The sequence below is a fragment of the Erpetoichthys calabaricus genome, chromosome 9 (assembly GCF_900747795.2).
Source record: "Erpetoichthys calabaricus chromosome 9, fErpCal1.3, whole genome shotgun sequence".
NCBI classification, from domain to species: Eukaryota; Metazoa; Chordata; class Cladistia; order Polypteriformes; family Polypteridae; genus Erpetoichthys; species Erpetoichthys calabaricus.
In genome coordinates, this window is record NC_041402.2 from 124,840,934 (window position 1) to 124,866,502 (window position 25,569).

Sequence of the window (25,569 nt, forward strand, 5' to 3'; positions counted from 1 at the left end):
AAGCTAGCAAAATCTAGTATTAAAGTAATAACTAGCAGCTAATAGCTACAGTGGATATAAAATGTCTACACACCTCTTCCAAAATCAGAGTTTGTGTAATAAAAAAATTAAGCCAACATAAATCCTGTCAGTTATTATTCCACCTTTATTGCAAAATTGCAATTTACACAAAGAAGGTGAAAACAAATCAGAAACTAATTTAGTGAAAAAGGCAAAAAAAACATACAAAAACCTTGTTGCATCAGTTTTAACACCCTTTTATCAAGAATATGGCTATGTTCAGAATCAACCAATCACAATATGTCTTATCTCCAATAGTAGTGTACACCTGTCATCAAACTCAGATAATGTTTGGCTGTTCTTGTAGGATTATACTGATATCCTCTTGGTTGCAGCATACTCCAAAGGCCATGGTTTGGAAAGAGCTTTTAAAACATGAGCAGAATGTCATTATTGAAAGGTATCAGTCAAGACAGGGGTACAAAAAAGTATCCAACGTATTAAACATCCTATGAAGTATGGTGAAGGCAGTCCTTGACAAGTGAAAAAAATATGGCTCAACAGTGACTCTACCAAGATCAGGACGCCTCTTCAAGATTGATGAGAATACAAGAAGAAAACTGGCCAGAGGGGCCTCCAAGAGGCCTACAGCAACATTAAAGGAGCTGCAGGATTTCCTGTTAAGTACTGGTTGTTCCCTACATGTGACAACAATCAGTCATGTTCTTCATATGTCTCGGTTGTGGGGTAGGTTAGCAAGACCAAAGCCTTTTTATCACAAAGAAAACATCCAAGCCCGGCTAAACTTTTGCAAAAAGGTATACCCACTCTCCCACAAGTAATGTTGAACTATTTGGCCATAAGTCCAAAAGGTACAGTATGTTTGGCACATCATGCTTTAGAGCTGGTTTTCTGCAGCTGGAGCAGGGGCTTTAATCAAAGTGGTTCAAATCATGAATAGCTCCAGGTATCAGTCTATTTTGGCACAAAACCTTCAAGCATCTGCTAAGAAGCTGAAGATGAAAAGGAACTTCACCTTTCAGCATGACAACGACCCAAAGCATACATCAAAATCAACAAAGCAATGACTTCATCAAAGGAGGATAAATGTTCTGGAATGGCCCAGCCAGAGCCCAGACCTTAATACAATTGAAAATCTGTGGGATGACCTGTAGAGAGCTGCGCACAGGAGATACCTTCATAATTTGACACTTCTGGAAATTTTTACAAGGAGTGGGCAAAAAAGAATGTTACCTAAAAAGACTGAGTGCTGTAATAAAATATAAAGGTGCTTCAACTAAGTATTAGTTTAGGGGGTGTGCACACTAGTACAACCAGGTTTTTTGTAGGATTTAAAAAAATTTTTTGACAAAACAGTTTCTGATTATTTTTTTTCTCACCTTCTTTATCCATCCATCCATTTTCCAACCCGCTGAATCCGAACACAGGGTCACGGGGGTCTGCTGGAGCCAATCCCAGCCAACACAGGGCACAAAGCAGGAGTGGAATAAGTTGACAGGATTTATCTTGGTTTTATTTTTTATTAGACTAAATGTGCAATTTAGACTTTTTATATCCACTCAATATTTTTTCTTGGTGTTGGTATTCTATGAGAATAATCCTTTCCGTCAGGTTTGAAAAAAGTGGAATTATTGTGTAGAAAATATTGTATAAATTACTGCATATGCTTATAATGAAGAAATGTACCTAGTTTGTACAACTCTCAGCATAAAGCTTTGTTCAAACAGTAAACATCCTGCTTTACTAAGAGACCTAAAATTTAAAAGTGATATTTTTTTATTTAAAAACCCATTTTTATAATTATCAAAAAAAGGAAAAGAACACATGGAGCATATGAAATGTGTTTATTCTCTGCACATTAATAGGATGTTAGGATTAATAGGAAAACCTTGTAGGATGTTTTCATCAGATACAGGTTTCCTGTCAGTTTTAAAATTATACAAGTGACATCCCTATAAAGGAAAACACTGAAGGTCAGTGTCCACACTGCCTGGTTAAATTTTGTGGTTAAATGCTGAACCTTTCTTCCATTGCTGTTGCGTAACTTCCATCAGATTAATAGGAGTGGGGTTCCCTTTTTTGTTTATTTTTCTTTCTATCATGGGCTCACCTAATGCCTACTACCTGCAAGATTTGCATCTGTGCATGAGGAATATTCAAACAAATATTTACAATACAGAGAGATCCTGTGGTTAGACTCCCTCTGAGAGGTGGAATCCCTCTTTCCATAATTTTCATACCAGGAAAAAATTTACATATGCCATTTAATGTGTTCCATGAGGCATTCCGTGCATTTCATTTTTTATGAATAGTTCTTTGCACTTCTAATGATAGCTAGCAGAGAGAATTTCCTATTTAGGATGGGGATCCCTTCTCAAATTTGTGTTTTAAAACCCACGCTCAGCTTATGCAAAAATAGTGCAAAATGGATCACGTATCGTTGCATGCTTGACATTTATTGATTTATATTTCTAACATTGCTCTTAGTTTGGGCACTTTTTCAGTTCCTAAAATGACTGCAATACATAATCCTGAACATTCTTTAATATTTTGAGAAATGCTAAAGTAGATAATCAAACCCAATTACTTGTTTTGTGCAGCACATTGAGGCATCTACTCAATACAAAGGCAAAATAAAGCCATTTTAATAATAAGACCCTGTCCACAAGGACGTCTGAACGGAGTGTTTTTCTGCTGACTGTAGCATCCAGTTAGTGTGCATAGAATACCAAGCGTTTTTCTGCTCATTGGTGCAAATCAGAATGTCCACACAGGCTTTCATCATTTGCATTCGGTTGGATGTGCATTCAGATGACATCTGAAAAATAGCGCATGCAGCTTATTCTTGGCATCAGTTACTGCGAAAATCCCGATGAGCATGAAGAAAATGTCTTTATAGTGTTTACATGTCACTCATTTAACATTCTGGAGGATTGGATATCCAGGGCTCTTAGACAGTAGGAACTGGGATCTCTGGCAGAACCCTTCAGAAATGTCAGTCCATAGCTGTACTGTCGGCTGTGGCATGACAAAAGGCTAGAAACATTCCTATAGCACATGACATGTTTCATGCACATTTTTCTGAATGCTGGACTTTCCCAGTAGCTACTAGAAATGTAAGGAAGAAAAGCATTCCCCAGTTGCCAAAAACCTTAAAATAAAAAAAGTACAAATAAGGAATAAATATAAATATGTATGTGTGTATATACCGTGTGTGTGTGTATATATATATGTATATATATGTGTATATATATATATATATATATATATATATATATATATATATATATGTATATATATGTGTATATATATATATATATACATATATACATACGCACACATATTTACTCATATTATCAACAAACTAATAATGGTAATAATGAAGAATTCAAAACAGTTTGTAGGTTTGTGCTAACAATGTAACTTAAGCTACTATGGATTATTCATGCTGGTGGGCAAGTGCATATGCGAGTACTGTTTGTATATTGCTTACCTCAAGGTGACAAGTAACTGCTCTTCAAGGCTAACACTGACTCGCATATGGGCTGACTAGCATGTAATATAGTGTTGTGCCAGCTGCAATAGACAATTAAAACTCGAAACTGACTTCCAACAGTATTTGAAGAGCTTATGTGAAATGCATCACATTTCTTCATAGATTACACAAAAGCTTCCTTTCTTAAGTTGTACAGTCATAGGATGAACCCAGTAGCGGCGACGATATTTTCATTGTTCATATTGCTGAATCAGGAGGATTTTTAACACAAGGAGGTCAAGGTTCAGGACTAATAAAGCCAACTGATCCATATTTCGTAAATCCAATGAAGGTAGAACCTCAAATGCCACAGGTTAAAAACACTCTGGACTGTCTGACTGCCCTTCATAGGTAAACACACAAAACTACAATCTGGGCTACAGGTTTTGATTTAACAGAGGCAAATGGACACAAATGTAATGTCATATTAAAATTAAGCACCACTACAAAACACAACTTAAACACTCAGAGTGCATTCATTTTACTAAGACTTGAACACCTGTGTAGACAAGGCCTTGCATTCAAGATAGTTGTATTGTAAACTGGTGGTCAGTAAATAGCCACAGCACACTATATATCACACACGCACGCACGCACACACACACATACATATATATGTACATTCACCAACCACTTTATGAGGTACACCTGTTAACCTGCTTGCTAATGCAAATATCTAATCAGCCAATCACATGGCAGCAATTGAATGGATTTAGGCATGTAGAAATTGTCAAGATGATCTGCTGATGTTCAAAACAAACATCAGAATGGGGAACGAAAATGATTTAAGTGATTTTGATCATGGCAAGGTTGTTGGTGCCAGACAGGCTGGTCTGAGATTTCAGAAATTGCTGATCTACTGAGATTTTCACACACAACCATTTCTAAGGATTACAGAGAATGAATGGTCTGAAAAAGGGAAAACAGTGAGCGACAGTTTCCTGGGTTAAAATGCCTTGTTGATGCCAGAAGTCAGAGGAGAATGGCCAGACTGGTTTGAGCTAACAGAAATGCAACAGTAAGTCAAATAACCACGTATTACAACCAAGGTATGTAGGAGAGCATCTATGAATGCACAACACATCAAACCTTGAAGCAGATGGGCTTACAGCGGCAGAAGACCACATCGGGTGCCACTCCTGTCAGCTAAGAACAGGCAACTAAGGCTACTATTTGCATGGGGTAACTAAAATTGGACAATAGAAGATTGGAAAAAAATTGCCTAGTCTGATAAGTCTTGATTTCTGCTGCAACATTCAGGTGGTAGGGTCAAATTTTGAGATCAAAATGAAAGCATGGATCCATCCTGTCTTTTATCAATAGTTCATAGTGGTGGTGGTGGTTGTGGTGTAATGCTGTGTGGAATATTTTGTTGGCACACTTTGGGCCCCTTAGTACCAACTGAGCATTGTTTAATTGCCACAGCGTACTTGAGTGTTATTGCTGATTGTGTCCATCCCTTTATGACTGCCATGTACCCATCTTTTGATGGCTACTTCCAGCAGAATAACGTATCATGTCACAAAGCTCAAATCATCTCAAACTGGTTTCTTGAACACAACAATGAGTTAACTGTACTCAGTTGCCTCCAGTGCACCTTTGGAATGTGGTGGAACAGGAGCTTCTCATCATGGGTATGCAGCCAACAAATCTCCAGCAACAGTGTGATGCTATCATGTCAATATGGACCAGAATCCCTGAGGAATGTTTCCAGCATCTTGTTGAATCTATACCTTGAAAAGTTATGGCAGTTCTGAAGGAAAAAGGGGGTCCAACACTGTACTAGCAAGATGTACCTAATAAGGTGGCAGGTCAATAAATATATACACATACACTTTTTTAAAAAATAAGGGAACACTTAAAACACTTTTTGGATCTCATTGAACAAAATGTTCAAGTGGATATTCTTTACTGACTAATACTTTGTGGTGCGTTGAAATCAAAATGATGTAACAATGGTCAATGGAAACCAAAATCGCCAACCCCTTGTGGGATTGATTCAACATCACACTGAAAATCGGATTGAAAAATTGAAATCACAGGCTGATCCAACTTGTGTGAATATCATCACGGCAACTTGTAACTTAGTAGTGTGTATGGCCTTCACGTGCCTGTATGTCCTCCCAACACATCTGGGGTTGCTCCTGATGAGACTGCGAATGGTGTCCTGGAGGTTCTCCTCCCAGACCTGGATCAGGGCATCACTGAGCTCCTGGACAGTCTGTGGCACTACTTGGCAGCGCTGGATGCACAGATATATGACGTCCTAGAGGTTCTCAGTTGAATTCAGGTCTGGGGAACGTGCGGGCCAGTCAATAGCATCAATGCCTTCATCATCTAGGAACTGCCTACACACTCTGGCCACATGAGGCCAGGCATTGTCCTGCACCAGTGTAAGGTCTGATAGTGGTACTGAGGATTTCATCCTGGTGCATAACATCCGTCAGGGTGCCTTAGCCTAACCATGTGGAGGTCTGTGCGACTCTCCAAGGTATGCCTCCCCAGATCATTACTGACCCAGAGCAAATTGTTTGTGGCTACCACCTGCAAAACCGTTCCCTTTTTAGGGGTTGTCTTGCTGTTGCCTCTCCAGTGTACCTGTTGTCACTTTCATTTGCACCAAAGCAGGTGAATCTAATTCACAATTGCTTATGCTTCCTAACTGGACAGACTGATATCCCTGAAGCTTAATTGACATGGTATACTGTGATGATTAACACACACACGTACACCAAGAGCATCCATAATCCTATTTCTTGTTCCCAGTGTATTGAAAATATGTTTCAACAAAACATGGCAGTACTCTACTGCCTTAATTTTTTTAATCCATATCTGATACTTGAGCATCTGCAGCTAGAAAGTGATTCAGCTGTTTTAAAGCGGACAAAACAATAATGACATTTTTTATAAGTCCTTTATTGTTACATTTACTTTTATCTGTTGAATAAGAATATAAGCCATTTAACAACATTATAAAAAATTTGAATTAAAATTATGGTTCACAGAAACCTCTATCACTGGAATGTATTACAGGCAGGTTTGAAAGAAAGCCAACTCAGTTCTGTCTGACAGATGCTGTCCTCTTTTCTCTAAATTCCAGCTGTTGCCATCAGGCTGCAGTTTTAGGTTTCCAAAGGTAAAGAACAACAGATTTCAGAACTCTTATTCCTGGAGCTATAAGCATTTTAAATTCTGTTACTTCTAGGGATGTTGCTAAATGTTAAATTCTTCATTATTATTTTGTGTACTGTAGGGCTGCAACTAATGATTATTTTGGTTGTCGACTAATCGTTCAATTTTTTTTTTGATTAGTCATGATTATTTCATGCCTGACTATTTTGAACCCTGCAACCTGTGGTTGTACATCCTGTTCTGGGCTCCAGTGCATGTCTTACCTCATCTGCTCACGTCTCTCCACCTGTGAATGTCACCCTGATGTCTCTGCATAAACACAATTAAAATTAATAATAATCAAATTAAAATAACAACCAGTGAAACATATGAATTTGAAAATAATCAGATGTTTTTATATTAGTGTGACCATCACAATAAAGAAATACATTAAACAATACAAACTAAAGTGCACGTAGTCTTTAAGCAAAAAAAGTGCATTTAACTTAACCAAAAAATACATCGTTAAAACAGAAAAGTTTTTCATATTTTAGTAATAAATGACAAAATGTAGACATAAACTATATAATGTGTGAAGCCTGAAGTGCAAACATCAAATAAACACTTTCACAAAAGGTTCAAGGATGATGCAATAGCTTCCGTGGCGCAGCGGTAGGAATTGCTGATCAAGTGTCCCCTGCTTCGATCCTGACTGCCTCGTATATTTACCATTTTGAGTAGTGAGTTGCTCTTTTTGTTAATATTATACAATAAACACATTTGATTTGCGTCTGTAACAGCCACTGTAAATGTATAGTACTTGTAAAAGTTCCCTTTTTTTTTTTCACTTTTATTTTCTCAGTCACGATTATGATACATACTACCGCCCCCCCATGGATCTGACTCTGTTACTTTTTATCTGAAACTGGGAATAACTGTAGATGTGAGTGGTGTTTTGAGACAATCGAATTAGAAATTCTCTGATCTGGATGGATAAAAGCTGACACACACAAACATTGGTGAATCTGCCTTATTCGTATCGTATTTGTATCGTAAAAAAAAAAAAACTTGATTTTTTTTATTCAATTTTATTGAGTGTTCCTGCTTACGCTGAATTAGTATGCAGCTTATGGCCCGTGATGTCAAAGCCACACTGAACAAAAAAACAGAGACATAGGTATATATGATATTTGGAATTATTCATTTTATGATCTTATAGTACATTTCGGAAAACATTGTGGCACGGATGCAACATTATTCATATTATTCATATTCATTCGCTTACCTTTTTGCGGTTGTAATCAGTGACCACGTTTTTTTTTCCCCCCGACCTTGCCCAGTCTGCACAGGACTCCAGAACATGCAGAGGAAAGAATGTTCCTCTGCAAGGTGAGCCATGAACGCTCTTCTTTTCTCAGTGGACCCCGTACATGCCTTGCACAGTACATGTGCTTTGATCGCCACCAGGTCATACTTGTTATAGCACAAGCAGCCGACCACCTCCGTGCTCATGCCTTCTGGTGTCCGCGCGCTGCACCGGGGGAAAAAAAAAAGAAAGAGATAAATATATGTGACATTTAGAAGAAATCATTGTATGACCTGAATAGTACCAGTCCGAAAACATCATCGTACTAATGCAATATTATTTGAAAATGAACAGGGGGGTATTTTTCGTACGTGGATTACTCGTTTAGCCGGATGTAATTGTTGACGATTTGGCCTGATCCTGGATCTGTCGGTTTTTTGAAACTCTTGCTGGAAGTGTTGTCATAGCAACACATCCAAATCCGCAAACCTGCTCGGAGCAGGTTTGTTCTGCGTAAACAAGGATTAGTTTACACACGTGATCAGTGACGGTGTGGAAGTCATCCAGTCAGGGCTTCGCCGTTCATGAATGAGCGACCAATTGATATTGATGTGCAAATTATAGGAAGAGAATTTCATATAAAGAGGGTTTTGCGCGATCGGCAAGATCCTTTATTGCCCCCGGAGGAAATTCTGTACGAAAGATACCGCTTTAGCCGAGGGGGAATATTGTACCTCAAAGATTTATTAGCTCCGTATATTCGAAGTCAAACTCGGCGAAGTCGGGCTCTCACAACCACACAGACAGTAGGCATTGCTTTGAGGTTTCTTGCAAGCGGCACTTTTTTTATATACTGTAGGCGATGCGGAACAGCGATCGAAAAGTGCAGTTTTCCAGGCAATTCGTAAAGTCTGTTTGGCTCTGAAACATTTCCTTCAGGTTTTCATTGTGTTTCCTGGACACCTGCGTGTGCAGACAATAAAAGAGGCGTTTCATGCCATTGCAGGTAGGTAATACACAGGTAAAAACACCCACAGTTCCACGAAGAATCCCACAATCAGCCTAACATTTTCATTACCAGGATTTCCAAATGTGATTGGTTCACATGGGACTGATCCGAGTGGAGTTTGATCAAACATTATTTGGAAAGTGTACCTCTCCTCCTGATGAATAATCAGACACAGTGTCTTCATCAAATATTTGACCTTAGTTAATATCTCGTTGGTCAGACACAGGTTCAAAGGATATGACATTCCCTGCAACTGACCCAACGAAAAAGAGGGCTATATGGAACATACCTATAGCACACATGGAGGACAAATATGCAATGACCATCCTTTACCTGAAATTAAGTGACCACTGCATCCTGCCACTGGTTCTGAGGAGGAGCTTCCCCCTGGAATGCCCTCAGAAACAGGGCGATGGGCATTTTGCTGGAGAGCCAACTCTTCTGCAGGGGTTAGGTCTGGACCGCGTGGACCTCCACCTGTTTTTTGCTTGTCTGCCTCCTTATTAGCTTTAAAATTAATGTTTTTTATATTATATATGATTCTTTATGTCAACAATTCTTTAAATAGTTATATACCAATATTTACCAGTTTGAAGTATATTCTTGTACTTCACTTTAACCTGTTCCCATGTTCTCCTTGTGCTCACATTTGATCTGGAATTATGACATATTAAATAATAATTAATCTGACACATAGGAAATGAAACGTTGCATTCACTAAGTACAATGTACACTACTTAGCGTTTAATTTTTTTGGCCACTTTTTGCCAGCCGTCTTTTCTGGTCTGGGCTGCTTTTGCAGTGTTACCGCTTGTGCATATTAAATCTTGAAATTCTTCGTGTCCTTCGAATAAAAGGTCTTGCGCCGCGTGTGTGAAAAAAAATGCGCCCGTTCTTTCGTCATTTTGTTACAGCCTATCAAAGACTTGCTGATCATGTTTTCTAGACTCAATATATATGGGCTTTTCACTCAGCGCGGGCGCGCGCATTCATCTCGTATGATTAGATCCAGCTACACTAATCTAATACACATCTGCGTTTGAAAAACCGACTTATCTGGATTAGTTTCACTGGCATTAACTCATTCAAGATGAGGCACCTGATCTCGGATGGTTTAAGCGACGTACGAAAAATACCCCCCAGATCAGGTGTAAATTTCTTAGTTAGCTTTTTTCACTTTTATTTTCTCAATCTCGTTCATGCTGTCCCTCCCCTCCTGATCTGACCCTAACTAACTAACAGCGCCAGCATAAATTCTCAAGAGATGCCGGCATCATAGGTCCAGGATGCTTGTGTTTCAGATGCTCATGCATCGTGGTGGTGCTGCCGTGAAAAGAAATCTCCGCTTTGCATAATCTGCATTCAACTTTTTTTTCTTTTTCGATGAAGTGCTCCCACACTTTAGAAAGTTTCTGTCTCAATTTTTTTCCATCTCCTTCCCCCTCCCCTATGCGACTTGCCATTGCAACCACGTTTATTTTCCTCTACATTCTTCTTCTCCTCAGACGTTCTTTCTTCGTTGGTAGGACTGTGTGCAGTCTTGACAAACAATAACAAACGATAACTGCCCCCAGACATTCATGTAGTGCATTGCAGTTACAAAAACCAATGTGGTTTTTTGTGACTGGAACCTCTATTGAAGGTTCTGTTTATGACGCTTTGTCGATTACGTCGATTTCAGCCCTAGTGTACTGTTGAAAGTAATTATTCCTTGTTCCAATCTTGAATTTTTGTTTATGCAATAACTTTGGTTGTCTATTGGATCTCTGTAACAATGTCTTCTGTTTTCGTACTTTCCAGATTCAAACAAATTTCCCAGCGGGATAATAGTCTACCTAACCTAACCTAACCTAGCCTAATCTCCTAGGAAAAGCTTGGGAGTGCAAATGAATTTGTCAATGTCTATAATCAGACATTTTTTGAAAACATTAAAATGTAGTTCTGAGCTATGTGGCATTCTGTGTGATGTACAAAGCAAAAGACGTTGCACTTAGATGAATACTGTGTTTGTTTTGCCACCCCTGGAATGTGTGTGCAGATTTAGCCTCCATATTATTGGAAGTACATAAAAGCTATGTAAAAGATATACTGAAAAGCTGATGGATAAGGGATGCTGAAACCATTGCTTTTAGGCTGTAATTTGCAGACTGGGTGTCTCTTATGACCTAAAAACATCATCTTATAAAAATGGTGCATAATAGTACTTTTTTTTTTTTTTCTTAAGGCCAGAAGTACAGGTAGTCCCCATGTTACAGACCCTCGACCTATGACTTATAAATGAGGCCGCAGTTGTGACGCATGCACCCTCATTAACTGCCGCTCTGTCGTCTTAGGCTGGAGGACACTGCAAGTAGTGGCTGGGGGGGTGCGATTTCACTGCTCGCGCAGTGTAGTGTCAATGTGTCCCTCGGGCAGCTCCCGGCGGCAAGCGAGCGCTGACCCATGGTCCATAGTCACTGGGGCCACAGCTATTGCTCGTGTGCAGGACAGAGGCTTAATGGGGTGGTTCGCTGTCCGCCCACTACGCCGCCACAGCTACTGATCCTGACTGGACGCAGGCTGGATGGAGCGGTGTAGAGCGTTTCACTGCCCGCCCACTACACACGGCTCCCCCCTAATCGTTTTCGGTGGGCGGCTGGTAATGCTGCAAGCGTTGACCCGGTTGTGGCTGAATGGAGGCCATTGAAGGTGAACGGGGCGGCGGGGGGGTAGCATTGTAGTGTGCTTTGGGTGGCTGCCAGATGTGCTGACGAGAAATGCCTGCCTGCTGTGATAGCTGTATAGTACTGTGCAGAAGAGCTCATCTTAACGGTTAAGATTATTAATACGGTTATTATTAAGACTTAACCTTTTGTCTTCACCCTTCAAGAATGTCTCTGAAACACAAATCTGATGCAAGTGCTGGTGATACAGTAAAGAAGAGAAAAACCATCACCATTGAAAATAATGAAACTCCATCATTCATTGGCAGAGCATTTGGTTACAGTCGGTCAACAATAGCATTTATTAAAATATATACAAATCTTGTATGTAACTTGGGGACTGCCTGTATATGCCTTTTTTATTATCTTACTTTTACCAACTTCTTCACAGAGGCAGACTTATTCCTGTCCACTTTAGAAATTAGGTATAATGTGAGCATGAAAGTATTTAGTCAGAGTCTTGTGACTCCCACAGATCTCCAGCCACCCCACATACCCTGGCCCAAACTATGTAAATGCAGTAAAATACTATGTCATGGTCAAGTATCTTGACGATACCTTTAGGGATTTTGGATTTCTGTGACTTGCATTTTTGCCTGGTGTGAATATCAGCTTAGTTTGTCCTTTAACAACAGTTCATGAGTGGTGATTTACACTTGTTGTACCTGATCCACACTGCATAAAAAAAGTAGGGCCTTGCAGATATTGTCGTCTGTGTAACAAAGCACTTAACAAAAAGTGTTTCATACAAGAGACTATTAACAGAGCTAGCTAAAGCATAGCACCAATGATTCGCAAAGGTTTTGCCCTGTGAGGTTTCATTAAAAATAGTCTCTCAGTAAGTGGTAAGTGTTCAGTATTTACCTTAACAAATTAATATTTTTAAATATTTGCCTTCCACTAAATAATCAGATTTGACACATCCAAGATGTGTCACAGAACCTTGCAGAGCAACAAAACTTGTGGAATGTACAGCAAGTAAGAGCTTCCAGTGTTTTGTCATACTTTCTGTTTGAACTACAGGTTATTTATATATCTTGTTTAAATGTTTTATGGAAGATACCCTTACAACCGACACTATCAGTTCACAATTTTGTAGGATTGATAAAGCTCTTATTATATATTTTGACATCATTTTCAAAAGAGTGTCTATAACATAAGAATAGGCAGAGACAGAGTCATCATAATAAGCACTTTTCCAGACCCCAGGTTTAGCCATGTGGAGTGGGTGGAGGTGGGATGAGTGGTGTGGTTGCAGCAAATACATAAACTTTGAGAACCCCTTTCTAAATTAATTTTAGGAATGTTAGGGTATGCAGATAGAGATTAGGAGAGTTAACACTGTTTAATATTAATAACTGTTCAAGGATATCACAGAGTGGATGCCAACTGCTACTTCCATATTTTTGTAAGCATACTGTAAATATTGAAACTTGCTCAGCATAATTTGAACATATATTTTAGAATCTTGTTCTACAAGCAGAGAACTATATTTGAAGAACACATCATTCTATACATGACAATATTTTATAAAGTTAAGTGAATTAAAAAATAATAAGTAATTCCTAGCTAAATTGACTTTACTCCTCAAAAGCATGTTGTTTCATGCCTTGTGCTACCAGAATAGTCTCTGGCCCCCTAGGACCGTAAATTCTCTTAACATTATTTTAAACAATTTGTAATATACTGTAGGTTAACTGTATAAGCTAAAACTTTTTTGGAATTATTTATACTTATATATTCTTATAATCACTCATTCAGATATCACTTTCCATCTGCTTTTGTTTATGTGGGATGTTGTGGCAGCAGGCCAGGTAGTGCAGACTACATTTTCCTATCCCTATCAACAGACTCCAGCTCCTTCTGGGGAATTCCCGGGCAATCCTAAGCTTACACATTTATGGTCAATTTCCTAAAACATAAAATGTGTAGAGAGATTCTGCAAACTTTTTTGACCTTTCAGATATTTGTGCAGAAAGCTGATACATTGCTCTTTAGTCAATATAGAATAATTAGTTATTTTCTTCTAAACAGGTTTAATGATCAGTCCAAAAATCATTCTTCCATAACTGGAACACACAGTCTTGTTTATTTTTATAAAAGTAGGAGCTACTGTCATTGTCTGCCAGTCTATAATACTGTCTCCTCTTTCCACATATTAATTAAAGATGCCTCTTTAATATCCATTCAGATTGCATCCACTCCACATTGGTGCTGTATTGTTGCAGTTCCATCTGACTATGGATGGAATAGCCTAGGCAACATACCAACTGCCTTTCTGGAGTTGTTGAGTAATTTATTTTTATATGTGGATGTAATAAAATTTAGATTATTTAACAATTTGTATAGTCATGTTTATTAAAGTTTTTTTTATTTTAATTTTCTGTATGTAGAGTGTTATGCACTGTACTTAGAGAAAACATGCATAAATAGGAAAATGGCTTGACAGGGCCAGGTAGAACTTTCTTGATTACCACTTAGAATTTAAGACTTTCATCTCTGCAGTTTTTCAATATAATGAACTCTATGACGTTTGTGTCATTACTTTTATTGATTACTGTTATATAATTTAAACCAGATAGGACAAAAACATAAGGATAGCATACATTGTATTAACTAATGCAAAAATACATAATTTAAGCAAACATAGTATTCTGTGCTGGATGAAAAATTTACAAGTGGTCTGGTTATCAAATGTATGTTTGATGTAGCTTTCTTCTTTTGATTTAAAAAAACGACGCCAAAATAGTCTGTAATGCTACACACTGATGTCATCAATTTTTTTTCCTGTTATAGGAGAGCTGCGAGTGGGAGCGGGAGTGGCAGTGGCAGCAGCTATTCTGGATCCAGCTCACGTTCCAGATCTCCCTCTCACTCAGTGTCTAGATCACGTTCCAGATCACGTTCCTCTTCAGCATCTGCATCACATTCTCCATCAGGTTCCAGAAAGTCCAGGTTTGCATTTAAACTATTATTGTTTTCATGCTATTGTTTCCTGTGATACAGGAGTATCCATTGTATTTTCCATTATTGCTATAATAGTAGTAATTCCTGTAATAAGTAATAATTGCTGTTACTGTTCAGAGTATGAAATTGTATCAGAACTTTTGCTTCACCCTAAAAACACTACTTTCATTTCTTGCCAATTTTAATATTACATTAGCCAAAATCCAAAATTAAAATTACCTTTAAGTTAGTGATTTTTGTAGATATTTTGTAGTTGTACTATAATGGCGTGTTTCAACATTAGAATTTAAAGTTAGCAATGTGTTTTCAGTTAAAGACTTAAATGTGTTGACATTTCTTATAACCTACTTTTCAAACTTGTAGGCATTTTAAATGCATTTGCATGCACTTTCAGTGGTATTGGTTTGTTTTTGAAAATTACTACAGGGATGTTTAGCTTTAAAACATCTTCATTAAGAATGTCTCAAATTTAATACACACTTTATATGTGTTAAACGTAAATTGTAAGTTATTTGAGATTGTTTCTAATATTTTAATTACAAATACTTTTTTGTATCTTTTTTTTCTTTTATAACAGAAAATCCAGGTATGATATTTATGCTTAATTTATTTCACTGTATGGTATGTTTGAATTTTTTTAATTTTGCTGTTTGGTTTTATTATAGTTTGCCTTAACCTTTTTTATTGCATTTTAGTTTTAAAAAGGGGAAAATAGTGTTAGCTATGTATGATAAGGAGAGCAAACTATTTATTGTATGTAATAATACGATTGACTATAAAAGTAGTTTATATGCTGATGTTTCAAAGTGGAATTAACTTGCGCTTTTTTTTTTGCGTTATATCTCCATTTTGTACCTGTAACAATCAGCAGAGTAGATCACATTTCTTTTCCAGTATCCATTAAAATTCCCATGCACTGTTACAATTGGGTAGCAGTAACATTAAGTTGTCTGTGGGCTGAAGGTAAATGTATCCATAGAAGGATGGTACATTAGATGGTGCAGTAGATCACTTATAACACTATATGATCAAATGTTTTACACTCAAAAGAACATAAAAATGCAGGGAAGAAAATGCTGCTGATTTTATTGTCATCCATTGGCAGAAAGTGATAGGCCGATCTCTCCTTGACACCTGCAAATGGATAATTGCAGCAGACGTTAATTGCTTTGGGTGTGATTGGTAGGGAATGGTGGCAGAAGTGGTGTTTGAATCTGGCACAGATAATGTAGGCAGTGATAGATGATAAAACAGAAGGTCAGGTAGCTCTAGGCCAGGGGTAGGCAACGTCGGTCCTGGAGTGCCACAGTATGTGCAGGTTTTTGTTCCAACCCAGTTCCTTAACGAGAACTCAATTATTGCTGATGAAGCACATATTGCTTAAGTGACATTTTAATGCTTCATTTTAGTGGTCTCGCTTGTTAAGGTTCTCCAATCTTAATTGCTTATTTCAATCTTAAACTGCTGCATTCAGTGTTTTAATTGCTCCTTATTAGCAATAAGATGTAAAACAGGGGTAGGCAATGTCGGTCCTGGTGAGCCGCAGTGGCTACAGGTTTTCATTCAACCCAATTGCTTAATTAGAAACCAATCATTGCCAATCTCAGACCTTATTTAATTTTATGGCTTGTTAGTCTGTGCAATGTAAGGCTTTTATATCGTAGATTTTTTTCCTTTCCAAGGATATCATCCAAATGATTTGAAGCCTAAAACAGATCATTTTCAGTCTGTCACATTTTTCTATTAAGTGTTTTATTAAATCAAACCGTGCATGATGAACACACACAGATGTAATTGGAAAAAAGCTAGCTGGAGAACTGCTGGCTGCTTTGTCTTTTACATCTTATTGCTAATAAGGAGCAATTAAAACACTGAATGCAGCAGTTTAAGATTGAAATAAGCAATTAAGGTTGGAGAACCTTAACAAGCGAGACCACTAAAATGAAGCATTAAAATGTCACTTAAGCAATATGTGCTTCATCAGCAATAATTGAGTTCTCATTAAGGAACTGGGTTGGAACAAAAACCTGCATATACTGTGGCACTCCAGGACCGACATTGCCTACCCCTGCTCTAGGCAACACAATACAGAGTAACTGTGGAATATAACAGAAAAATCTGTTTTAAGTAATATCCAAGATTTAAAAAGTAAAAGAAAAAAATAATCAGTATATTTCAGAGGAAACTCCAAACACAGATGCTCACTAAAAAGAAAGATGAAAGGCTTTTTGCATTCCTTCAGAAAATAAGACAACTTGCTAGAACTCTATGCCCCTGGCAGGCTATAATCTGAGGAGAGCAGGGCTTTCTGCTTTTCTACCAGTCAATATTATACAGCAAAAGCAGTCAATATTTTAGCTCAAAGTGAACCTGGGAAAAGGCTTATATACAGTATCTACATATGTTTGTGTGGTTATGACACCATGTGGTATTCAGTTAGATTATTGAAAGTATCTGAATATTTTTTCACAGTTTGTGTAAATATTGTACTGTTTACATGTCTTCTAACAAGTCTCAGATAAAATGTTCAATTTTTAAATTATCAAAATATTTCAAACATGTAACACAAACAAATTAGTTCTGTAAAATATAAATCTTTACTAAAAATAAATATGATTTTGAATTTCAGATCTTTGAGTGTAAGTAGTGTGTCATCTGTATCCAGTGCCTCCTCAAGCAGTAGTTCCATACGTAGTGCCGATTCTGAGGACATGTATGCAGACCTTGCCAGTCCAGTATCCTCTGCCAGTTCTCACTCACCCACACCGGCTCAGCAAAAGAAAGAAAAAGGTAAAGTAGATATGAAATAACTGAGTGTAAAGTACAATAAGCTGCTGTAACTGATTTAGCTAACTCTATCATATAGTGAGGCATGGTGTAGGAAAGCAGAAGTAACGAAGTGAGCTACCAACATTAAACACACTTCCTTGTTAGGTAATTTAAAGTGTTCTGTGATCAATCATTTTGTTATTTAAACATGCAAGTTAGTCCTGCTTTTGTCTTGAATTAATCTGTTATAGACTATAAAAAATATGGTACAAGAATGGTAGCCCATTTTAAGCCAGATGTGTTTTATTTTGTTGCCAGTTATCTGGTAGTTGATCTCTACACTAAATGGTTTGTTCCATTCAGTCTCACAGATGTTGCATTAGCCTGGCTTCTTGTAATTCAGGAGGCTAACCAATGCATTCATCTCTACTCACTGTCATGTTCTTTGTTTTGTTTTATAGGAAAGCCCAAAAAGGAAGAACCCTTAAAAGAGGAGAGAAAGAAACAAGAACCACCTCCTCAACCTGCTAGACCCTCTTCAGGCCAGAAAACAGGAGCAAGCAGTAAAACTTCACAACAACATCAGGCACCACCACAAGTCCAGTCTGGTTATGGCTCTCACAAAGACATCAAGCTGACACTTCTGAATAAGGTACTTTGGCAGACTTCTACAAACTGCCTCCAACAAAACACTTACTTGTGCCAACACTTATGTTAGTATGGCAAATGCTTTGTTTCATACAGTGAAATAAAAAAAAGAAGAATGTAAACAGTATATTATTTAAAATGGTTCAGACAGTACATTTATATAGCTAATATATCTGTAGTACTAGGGTGTTGTACCGTGTTAGCCATTATGAATATAGTGAGAAGTCAAGCAAAATGACACCTTTTATTGTCTAACTAAAAAGATTCCAATATGCAAGCTTTCGAGGCAACTCAGCCCCCTTCTTCAGGCAAGATGTAATCAATGATCATTACATCTCGCCTGAAGAAGGGGCCTGAGTTGCCTCAGAAGCTTGCATATTGGAATCTTTTTAGTTAGACAATAAAAGGTGTCATTTTGCTTGAAATAGCTAATACAGAAAAAGAGTAATTGTAAGTGGTCCAAAACAAAGTACAATTTTACATATTGAAAGGGTTAGAATAGGACTTTCCACATATCTTGTCTGTATTGAACGGTGCACATGAGTGTCGGTGCACACTTCCTTTCTTTTGTCAGTACAGCTTAATGATGAAAGATTTTAAAAATTCCTAAATGCCTGCTGAAATAACTGCTGGTTATAAAAGGTAAATTATTAGCTAAGTGGCCGTGAAACTTTAGAATGTCATTGGGACTGTGACTTCCTGTTGTTCTCTCATACTATATTTTTGACAATATAGTTTGTTTATTGTACCTGTCTTTATATTTTTTCTAAATTCAAATTTTTTGCACATTTTTATATTGGCCTATGAAAAAACAGTGGTCAGTCAGTCAGTCAGTCGTTTTCCAACCTGCTATATCTTAACACAGGGTCACGTAGTTGCACTAAATATTCATCACACTGTTCAGATCTAGTAACTTCCTAAGAATTACCTACCATTTCTGAAATGGCTTAGTGCCAACTGATGATAATAAAATCAATATTATTATTACTATTATTACATAAAACAGTAGAGAACATAATAGTGTTTTCTTTGCTAACAAATCACCTGTCCATCATTTTTAAATGAATATAATTCAGTTTTAGGGTAGTGCGAACAACGCAGGATCTAGCCATGGATAAAGCTGCAGACCTCACAGGGTACATTCATATATATACCCACATTCTGTCATACCAAGCCAGTTTAGACTAGTCAATCAATCTAACTTCAAAGCACTCTCACAGACCGTGACAGGGGCAGTGAACCAGCAGTGCTAACCACAGTGCCACTCTCTAATTAATCACTTATCCTTAAGTTTCCCTTAAATAGACAAATGAGTAAAAATGTCACCTGACAGTCTCAATCCTGCTCAGTCTAATTCAGCGTCACAACAGGTATACTTGTAAAGGGGCCACTTTAGACCTACCATTTAACTAAACCTGTATGTCATTGGGGTTGTGGGACTAAAACCCATGCAGAAAAAAGAGATGAATAGACAGATTCTACATGGACAGTATAGAAGAGATGAAGTGGGATTTGAACCAAGGACACTGGATTTGTTTTAAACAGATCTCTAAAATATATTGTAAAGTGACAAAGTCTTTTAGTTATTAGGGTATTGGAAGCCCTCTCTATTTATAATCTTGTGCTTTGTTACATAAGTGCTTCTTTGCTTTCTAGCAAGCAGAAAAAGGAAATAGGAAGAGATACCAGCCTTCAGATAAAGAGAGGCCTGCATCTCCTGTTAGCAAAAGAATAGCTCTGTCACCTGAAAGAGGTAAGGCACAAAACAAATTAAACTGTACATCTGTATTTAAATGCACCTGTGTTGTTTACATATTTTAGAGGTGGTTTTTCTCCATATGTATTATTTGTTTACAATGTAAGTCAGCCATTTAGTGGAGTGTTTTGAAATTATTTGAGAACATTTTTTCAGAGGAAATAATACATGTAAACTAGATACTCCTATTACATTATTAACTGCTAATATAAGACTTCTTAACCCTTGCAATTTCTTCATATGTTGACCTATTCCTGTACTTGAGGGGTCTTTTTTGACATTATTCTGCCATCCCCTTTTAGGTGCCCTGGACATAAACTTTTCACCCCAGCCTGTTTTATATTAGTTGACCATTTTACATGTAGTAGTGATGATCGTAACTTTTAGAAAAGATTACAGGTTAAATAACATATGTGTGTTCAAGTTCATGATTACAGTTACTGTACACTCCATAAAACTGAATAAATAAAAATCAAGTGACGGTGAGATACGAAGAAGGCAGATTCGCCAGCGTTTGTGTGTCAGCTTTTATCCCTCCAGATGAGAGAATGTCCAGTTCCATTGTCTCAAAACACCACTCACATCTCCAGTTATTCCCAGTTTCAAATAAAAACTAACAGCATCAGATCCCTGGGTGGGGGGGCGGTAGTATGTATCGTGCTCGTGAGTTAGAGAGAATAAAAGTGAAAAAAAAGGTAACTTTTACAAGTCCTATAAATGTACACTGTGTGTTACAGACGCAAACCAAGTGTATGTGTGTACTGTATAATATTAACAATAAGAGCAGCTAACTACTGAAAACGGCAAATACAGGAGACAGTTGGGATCGAACCGGGGACTCTTGATTACAAGCCACCAAGTCTTACCGCCACGCCACAGAAGCTGTTGTCTTTTCCTTGAACCTTTTGTGAAAGTGTTTATTTGATCTTTGGACTTCAGGCTTCATACATTATATAGTTTATGCCTACATTTTGTCATTTACTACTAAAATATGAAAAATGTTTCTGTTTTAAAAATGTGTTTACACAGATTATTGTAGAAACGGAACACACATGAAATGCGTGTGTTCCAAATAACGGATCTATTATCTCCACTTTAAAACTCCACTCCCAGATAATCAATCAAGGCATGAACTTGGAGAAGTTTGTGCACATTCTAAGTCGGTAGGGGGATGGAATAGCCGGCTGCTTGTCTTTATCGGCACATTTACAGGACAAAAGACGCTGGCGGAGAGGTGCGAACGGGTTTAAGGTGGGCCGGATCTACGAGTTTTTTCGTAGACTCTGGTAATTCTAGTTTTAATTGCTGCAGAACATCTGTAGGTTCAGTTGTTCCCTGAAGAAGGACCATTTGTAATATTCTAATATTTTCTTTTTTTCAGTTTTTGTTAACCTAAACTTAAAGTTTTAACCTGTGGCAGTTTACTGCTTACCTTTTCACCATTTTAGGTCATTCATTGCATTTCTACTGATTAAATTTGAAGGAAAAACTGAGGTGTTCTAAAACTTTTCACTGGTAGTGTATATTATGCAGAACCTTCCTCGGAGCACACCAGAATGTATTGTATTGTATAATCACATATAGGCCATTATAAAGTGGAATCGTTCATCACTGTTTTACTTTGAATTTTTTTCCTGTATATACTTGCTTTTTCTATTACAGTTAAAATTCTAGATTAAAACATGTATTTGATTACAAAGGGCAAGTGCAGAGTATTTCACTGCTTTTGTATTCATATAATTTGAAAATTCTTGATTCTTTCATAAAGTTATCCATTTAATTTATATTTCATTTTGTATATATTCATATTAGTTTTAGAGTTGCTTCCAGTATTTTCTTTGTTTTCCTGTTAAATATATAAAAAATGGTATCCTGCTCATCTAATCTGTAATTTGGAACAAAATCACTCTTATATCTCCTGGGCATTAGTAAGTGACCTTTACATTGCTAATTAAGAATTTCTCTGTCCTTTAATTAATTTGGGTAGGGGAATAACCTAGTAGTTGGTGGCAAACATTTAAAAATAATTCACTAATACAAAAAGTTTTGTATGATGTTTCATTTAATGTAGATAGATGTGTGGAGATTTCCTTTTCTTAATTCAATAGTTTATACAAAATCCTTCATAACAGAATGTAACAGTAATTTACTCAACAGAATTGCTTTTCTCTGAAACATGTCTCTCCTACTCTGTATAAAACTGCACCCAGTAGGACAGCATGCAGTTTTAAGAAAACAGTCGAGCTATTGTTTGTGTCTCATGCAAGAATGCTTGCTTTCATGTACTTAACCAGGAAATGAATTTTGATGTTTCAGTTTCAATATAATATTTGCATGCTTTAAAATTCCTCTATAATAAATGCAGTGTAAATTTGCACAACTTGTGGATTGTAACATAACAGATAATCTGAACCCCAGGCTTGCCCAAGGCCAATTTAGAACCACCAATTAGCCTAATTACCAAGTCCTTGGGGACGTGGGAGGAAAAAGAGAGCACCCAGAAGAGAACCTACACACACTTTACACATTTCAAATACAACTATGTAGTTTATTTGAATAAATCATACTTTTAAATGTGTTCTTTTAGAAATGTCCTGAGATATGCTTAAATATGTCTTAATATTACAAAACATTTTATAGCTTGTTTTCTTAGAGCTTCAGAACTGACAAGTGTTTTAAAATATCAGTGGTATTGCGATTCAGTGAGCCGTCTCTATTGTTCTCTAAGCAAAACCTGTTGCAGTTTTGACTAATATTGGTGCAAAGTGGCAGAATTACGTGTTTGTCATTACAATAAAAAAGGTGGAAGAAAACTTAATTTTGGTTCACTCTTTTGCAGGACGTGAAAGACGATTGCCAGGGCGACCAATTTCACCCAAAGTAGACCGTCCAAGGGGACAAAACCAGAGACCCTCACCTGCACAACCTGAAAGGTTTGTCATCTTTTATGAAAAGTGTTTTTTTCTGCTTAAGCTTATTTTTCACTTGAAGTAATAGAATAGATTTAACTTTACCTCTGACTTTTCCTGTTTCACCTTAACATCCTGTAGTTATATTTAGAACATAATAGCAGATTTTAAAGAATTTTGATTATCTCATTTTTTTTTTTTATAGAATGGTATTACAAAATTGTTTTCACACACTGCTATTAATTATTTCCCTGATTGTCATCCTGGCAGATAGTGCGACTTCTGTTACAGCTGTTTGTTTGTTCCAGAAATGCAATGCTTACCCAGGTGTCATTGTATTACTGCATTGTCTGAATAGAATGCAACTTTGAATAAGATACCCTATTTTTCCATAATGAAAAAACTCCTGTTTTTTTGGGGAAAAAAAGCAATGTATATACAGTATATCTAGAGGTGGAAGTTGAACCATTCAGTTCCCTTTTTTCATTGGTGTAGATGTAAACTTTTTTGTTCTTCCACCATTTCCTTTTTGACTCTCGGGAACACCAGTGGTCTATTTTTCAATAAATGTATTCTTTTAAATAATTTAAATATTCTCAGACATAGAGAATGAATACAATTGCATTCATGCTTCATTAAGTCTTACCAAACTCAAAAGAAAGGTCCTGAAACTACAGTAAGATCCCTTTAAGCCTAAACTGATATGACACTTAACCATATTGTCACCTTAACATGGAGCAGAGATTTCAGCCAGTTTGTTAATACTGTATGTTGCACTTCCCAGTATTTTATCTGACTTGTTCCTGAATTTAAAATCCTCAAGTTACTCTGTAAAATATGGTGGTATTTTTGATGTTACTCACCTGAGAGTTGTCATAATAGGCCTATATGTTTAGTAAAGTTAGATAAATGCACTAATTACTCAGTCAATTATTTGCTGCTAAATATAGAATTCATTTTATTTTTTATAATTTTTCCACATCAGTTTCCAGAAGAGTATCTTCCAAAAAGAGCATAAACAGAGAATGTTTGCAATTATACAATTTTGAAGTGCATTGTCTTAGAACATTGAAAAAGGCAAAGAGTCATAAACACAACTTTTGCTCTCCTGTGATGTTTTTGAACAAACCTTGGCTTAATTGTGAAACTGAAGTGTAAAACTGATCATTTATATAGAATAGAATAATGCAAGAAATGTATAAAATTTAAATACTTAATTGTATGACCACATGAGCATTTATTCTTAATAATCTTTTCTATATTTACATTTGTCATTATTTTTTGTTATTCTTACTGTTATTTTTTGTTTAGTTACGTACCACCTTTAGTACGTTTTTAAAATTAGTTTTCCCAAAAGCACCTTGTCAGTTTCTATACGATAATTTTAATTCAGTGTGTTTGTAGAATGTGGGGATTCACTTTCAGATAACTCTTTGTGCTATCATTCCTAATAATATTGTTTTAATAATGGTTTTTAGATGCTGTAGATGAGAATTAAACTGGTTAACCAAGTTCCTTGTATTTCACGGTTCGCATTGTCAAGCTGTACATTAAAGGTTCACTTCAAAGATACATTTGGTGGCTAAAAAGGTGAAAATAATGACAGGCACCAAATACATTGAAAGCCAGTGTGGCTACTGAAATAATTAACATTTCAGGGTCATATATAGATAATACTTTGTTTTTCTCCAAGGAAAAGTTTTATTTTATTGTACCGCAATAAATATAGAAATATTATAACAAATAATAATGCCACCTCCTTCAAACAGTCAGAGGGATTTAAAAAAAAAATTCTGACTTGGCTAAATATAATTAAACATTCATAGTAAACAATTTTAAAGGCATACTGCTATTGGTATTAGGGAGTCCTAGCAGAACTTGCCGAACTTGGCTGCACTTACCAATGTTTGAAGGAGAAGAATGTCTAAAGTAATGCTGGCGTTGAACTCTAAAAAGAAGGTATCATCATCAACGGGGAACTATGGCTGAAAGAGAATGAATACTCATGTACTGTAATGTCCAGGCATACATTTAAGAATGCAGGACTACAAACTAGTGCAACTCTAAATTGGGTGATTTATATATTTTAAGTAACGCAGGTTGTGAGCATACAGTTAAGACAGTGCATAAACTACTCAGAACAATTGGGAAGGCAGAAATTTGCAAGTATAGTTGTGCGAAGATCACAAAGAGTAAAGGACACTGATAATGGTTAGAGGAGTCGTGTATGATCTCATCATGGCATACTCAAAAGAAGGATACAGATCTAAGGGTCTGATTCCAGTACTGACAGATTTTGAAGGTTAAGTGATGGTTTGAGTGCAGTTAATCCATTATAAGACCAGCTAAACACAAAGTAGTATTTTAATGAAGTTGTAGGGTCACTTTCAGCCCATTTTGAAACATTTATGTTCCTCTGTGAGGGATGTCTCTTACAGGTTACACTAAAAGTGTGGTCTGGAACATTTCCCACTCTACAGCCCCCTTAGGTGGTTAACTTAATCTTCGAACAATAGTGCAGCACTCCTTTTATAGAATTGTAGAAGCTAGTGTATTCTATACTAAAACACAAGTATTCTTAGGTATGCTCTGGTGATAAACGGGTGAGCCTAAAAATGTCTTTATATTAGTATTTCCTCACGTTCAGCCAGCACCTGAATGTTAAATATATTTTCTTAATGAAGTTTCAAATTATTAGTTTACATGTGACGTGGAGGTGTTATCATGACATTGAGCAAGCTTTATTATCTATGTTACTTGAAATCTTGAAAAGCCTGAAGATTGAGGGATTTTCCTTAATGCGTGAAATCTTCGTTACAGATTAATTCTTATTAGT

The 25,569-nt window shown here is 36.8% G+C and overlaps 1 protein-coding gene across 1 annotated transcript in view; it reads left to right on the top strand.

The window, feature by feature from the left end:
* Nucleotides 1–25,569, top strand: part of zc3h18 (zinc finger CCCH-type containing 18) — a 154,755-nt gene that overhangs the window by 128,820 nt on the left and 366 nt on the right. The window contains exons 14-18 of the mRNA XM_051931485.1: nt 14,481–14,639; nt 17,281–17,441; nt 17,882–18,072; nt 19,725–19,821; nt 22,664–22,757. Of these exons, the coding sequence (XP_051787445.1) occupies nt 14,481–14,639; nt 17,281–17,441; nt 17,882–18,072; nt 19,725–19,821; nt 22,664–22,757 (702 nt within the window). The remainder of the gene's footprint in view (nt 1–14,480; nt 14,640–17,280; nt 17,442–17,881; nt 18,073–19,724; nt 19,822–22,663; nt 22,758–25,569) is intronic.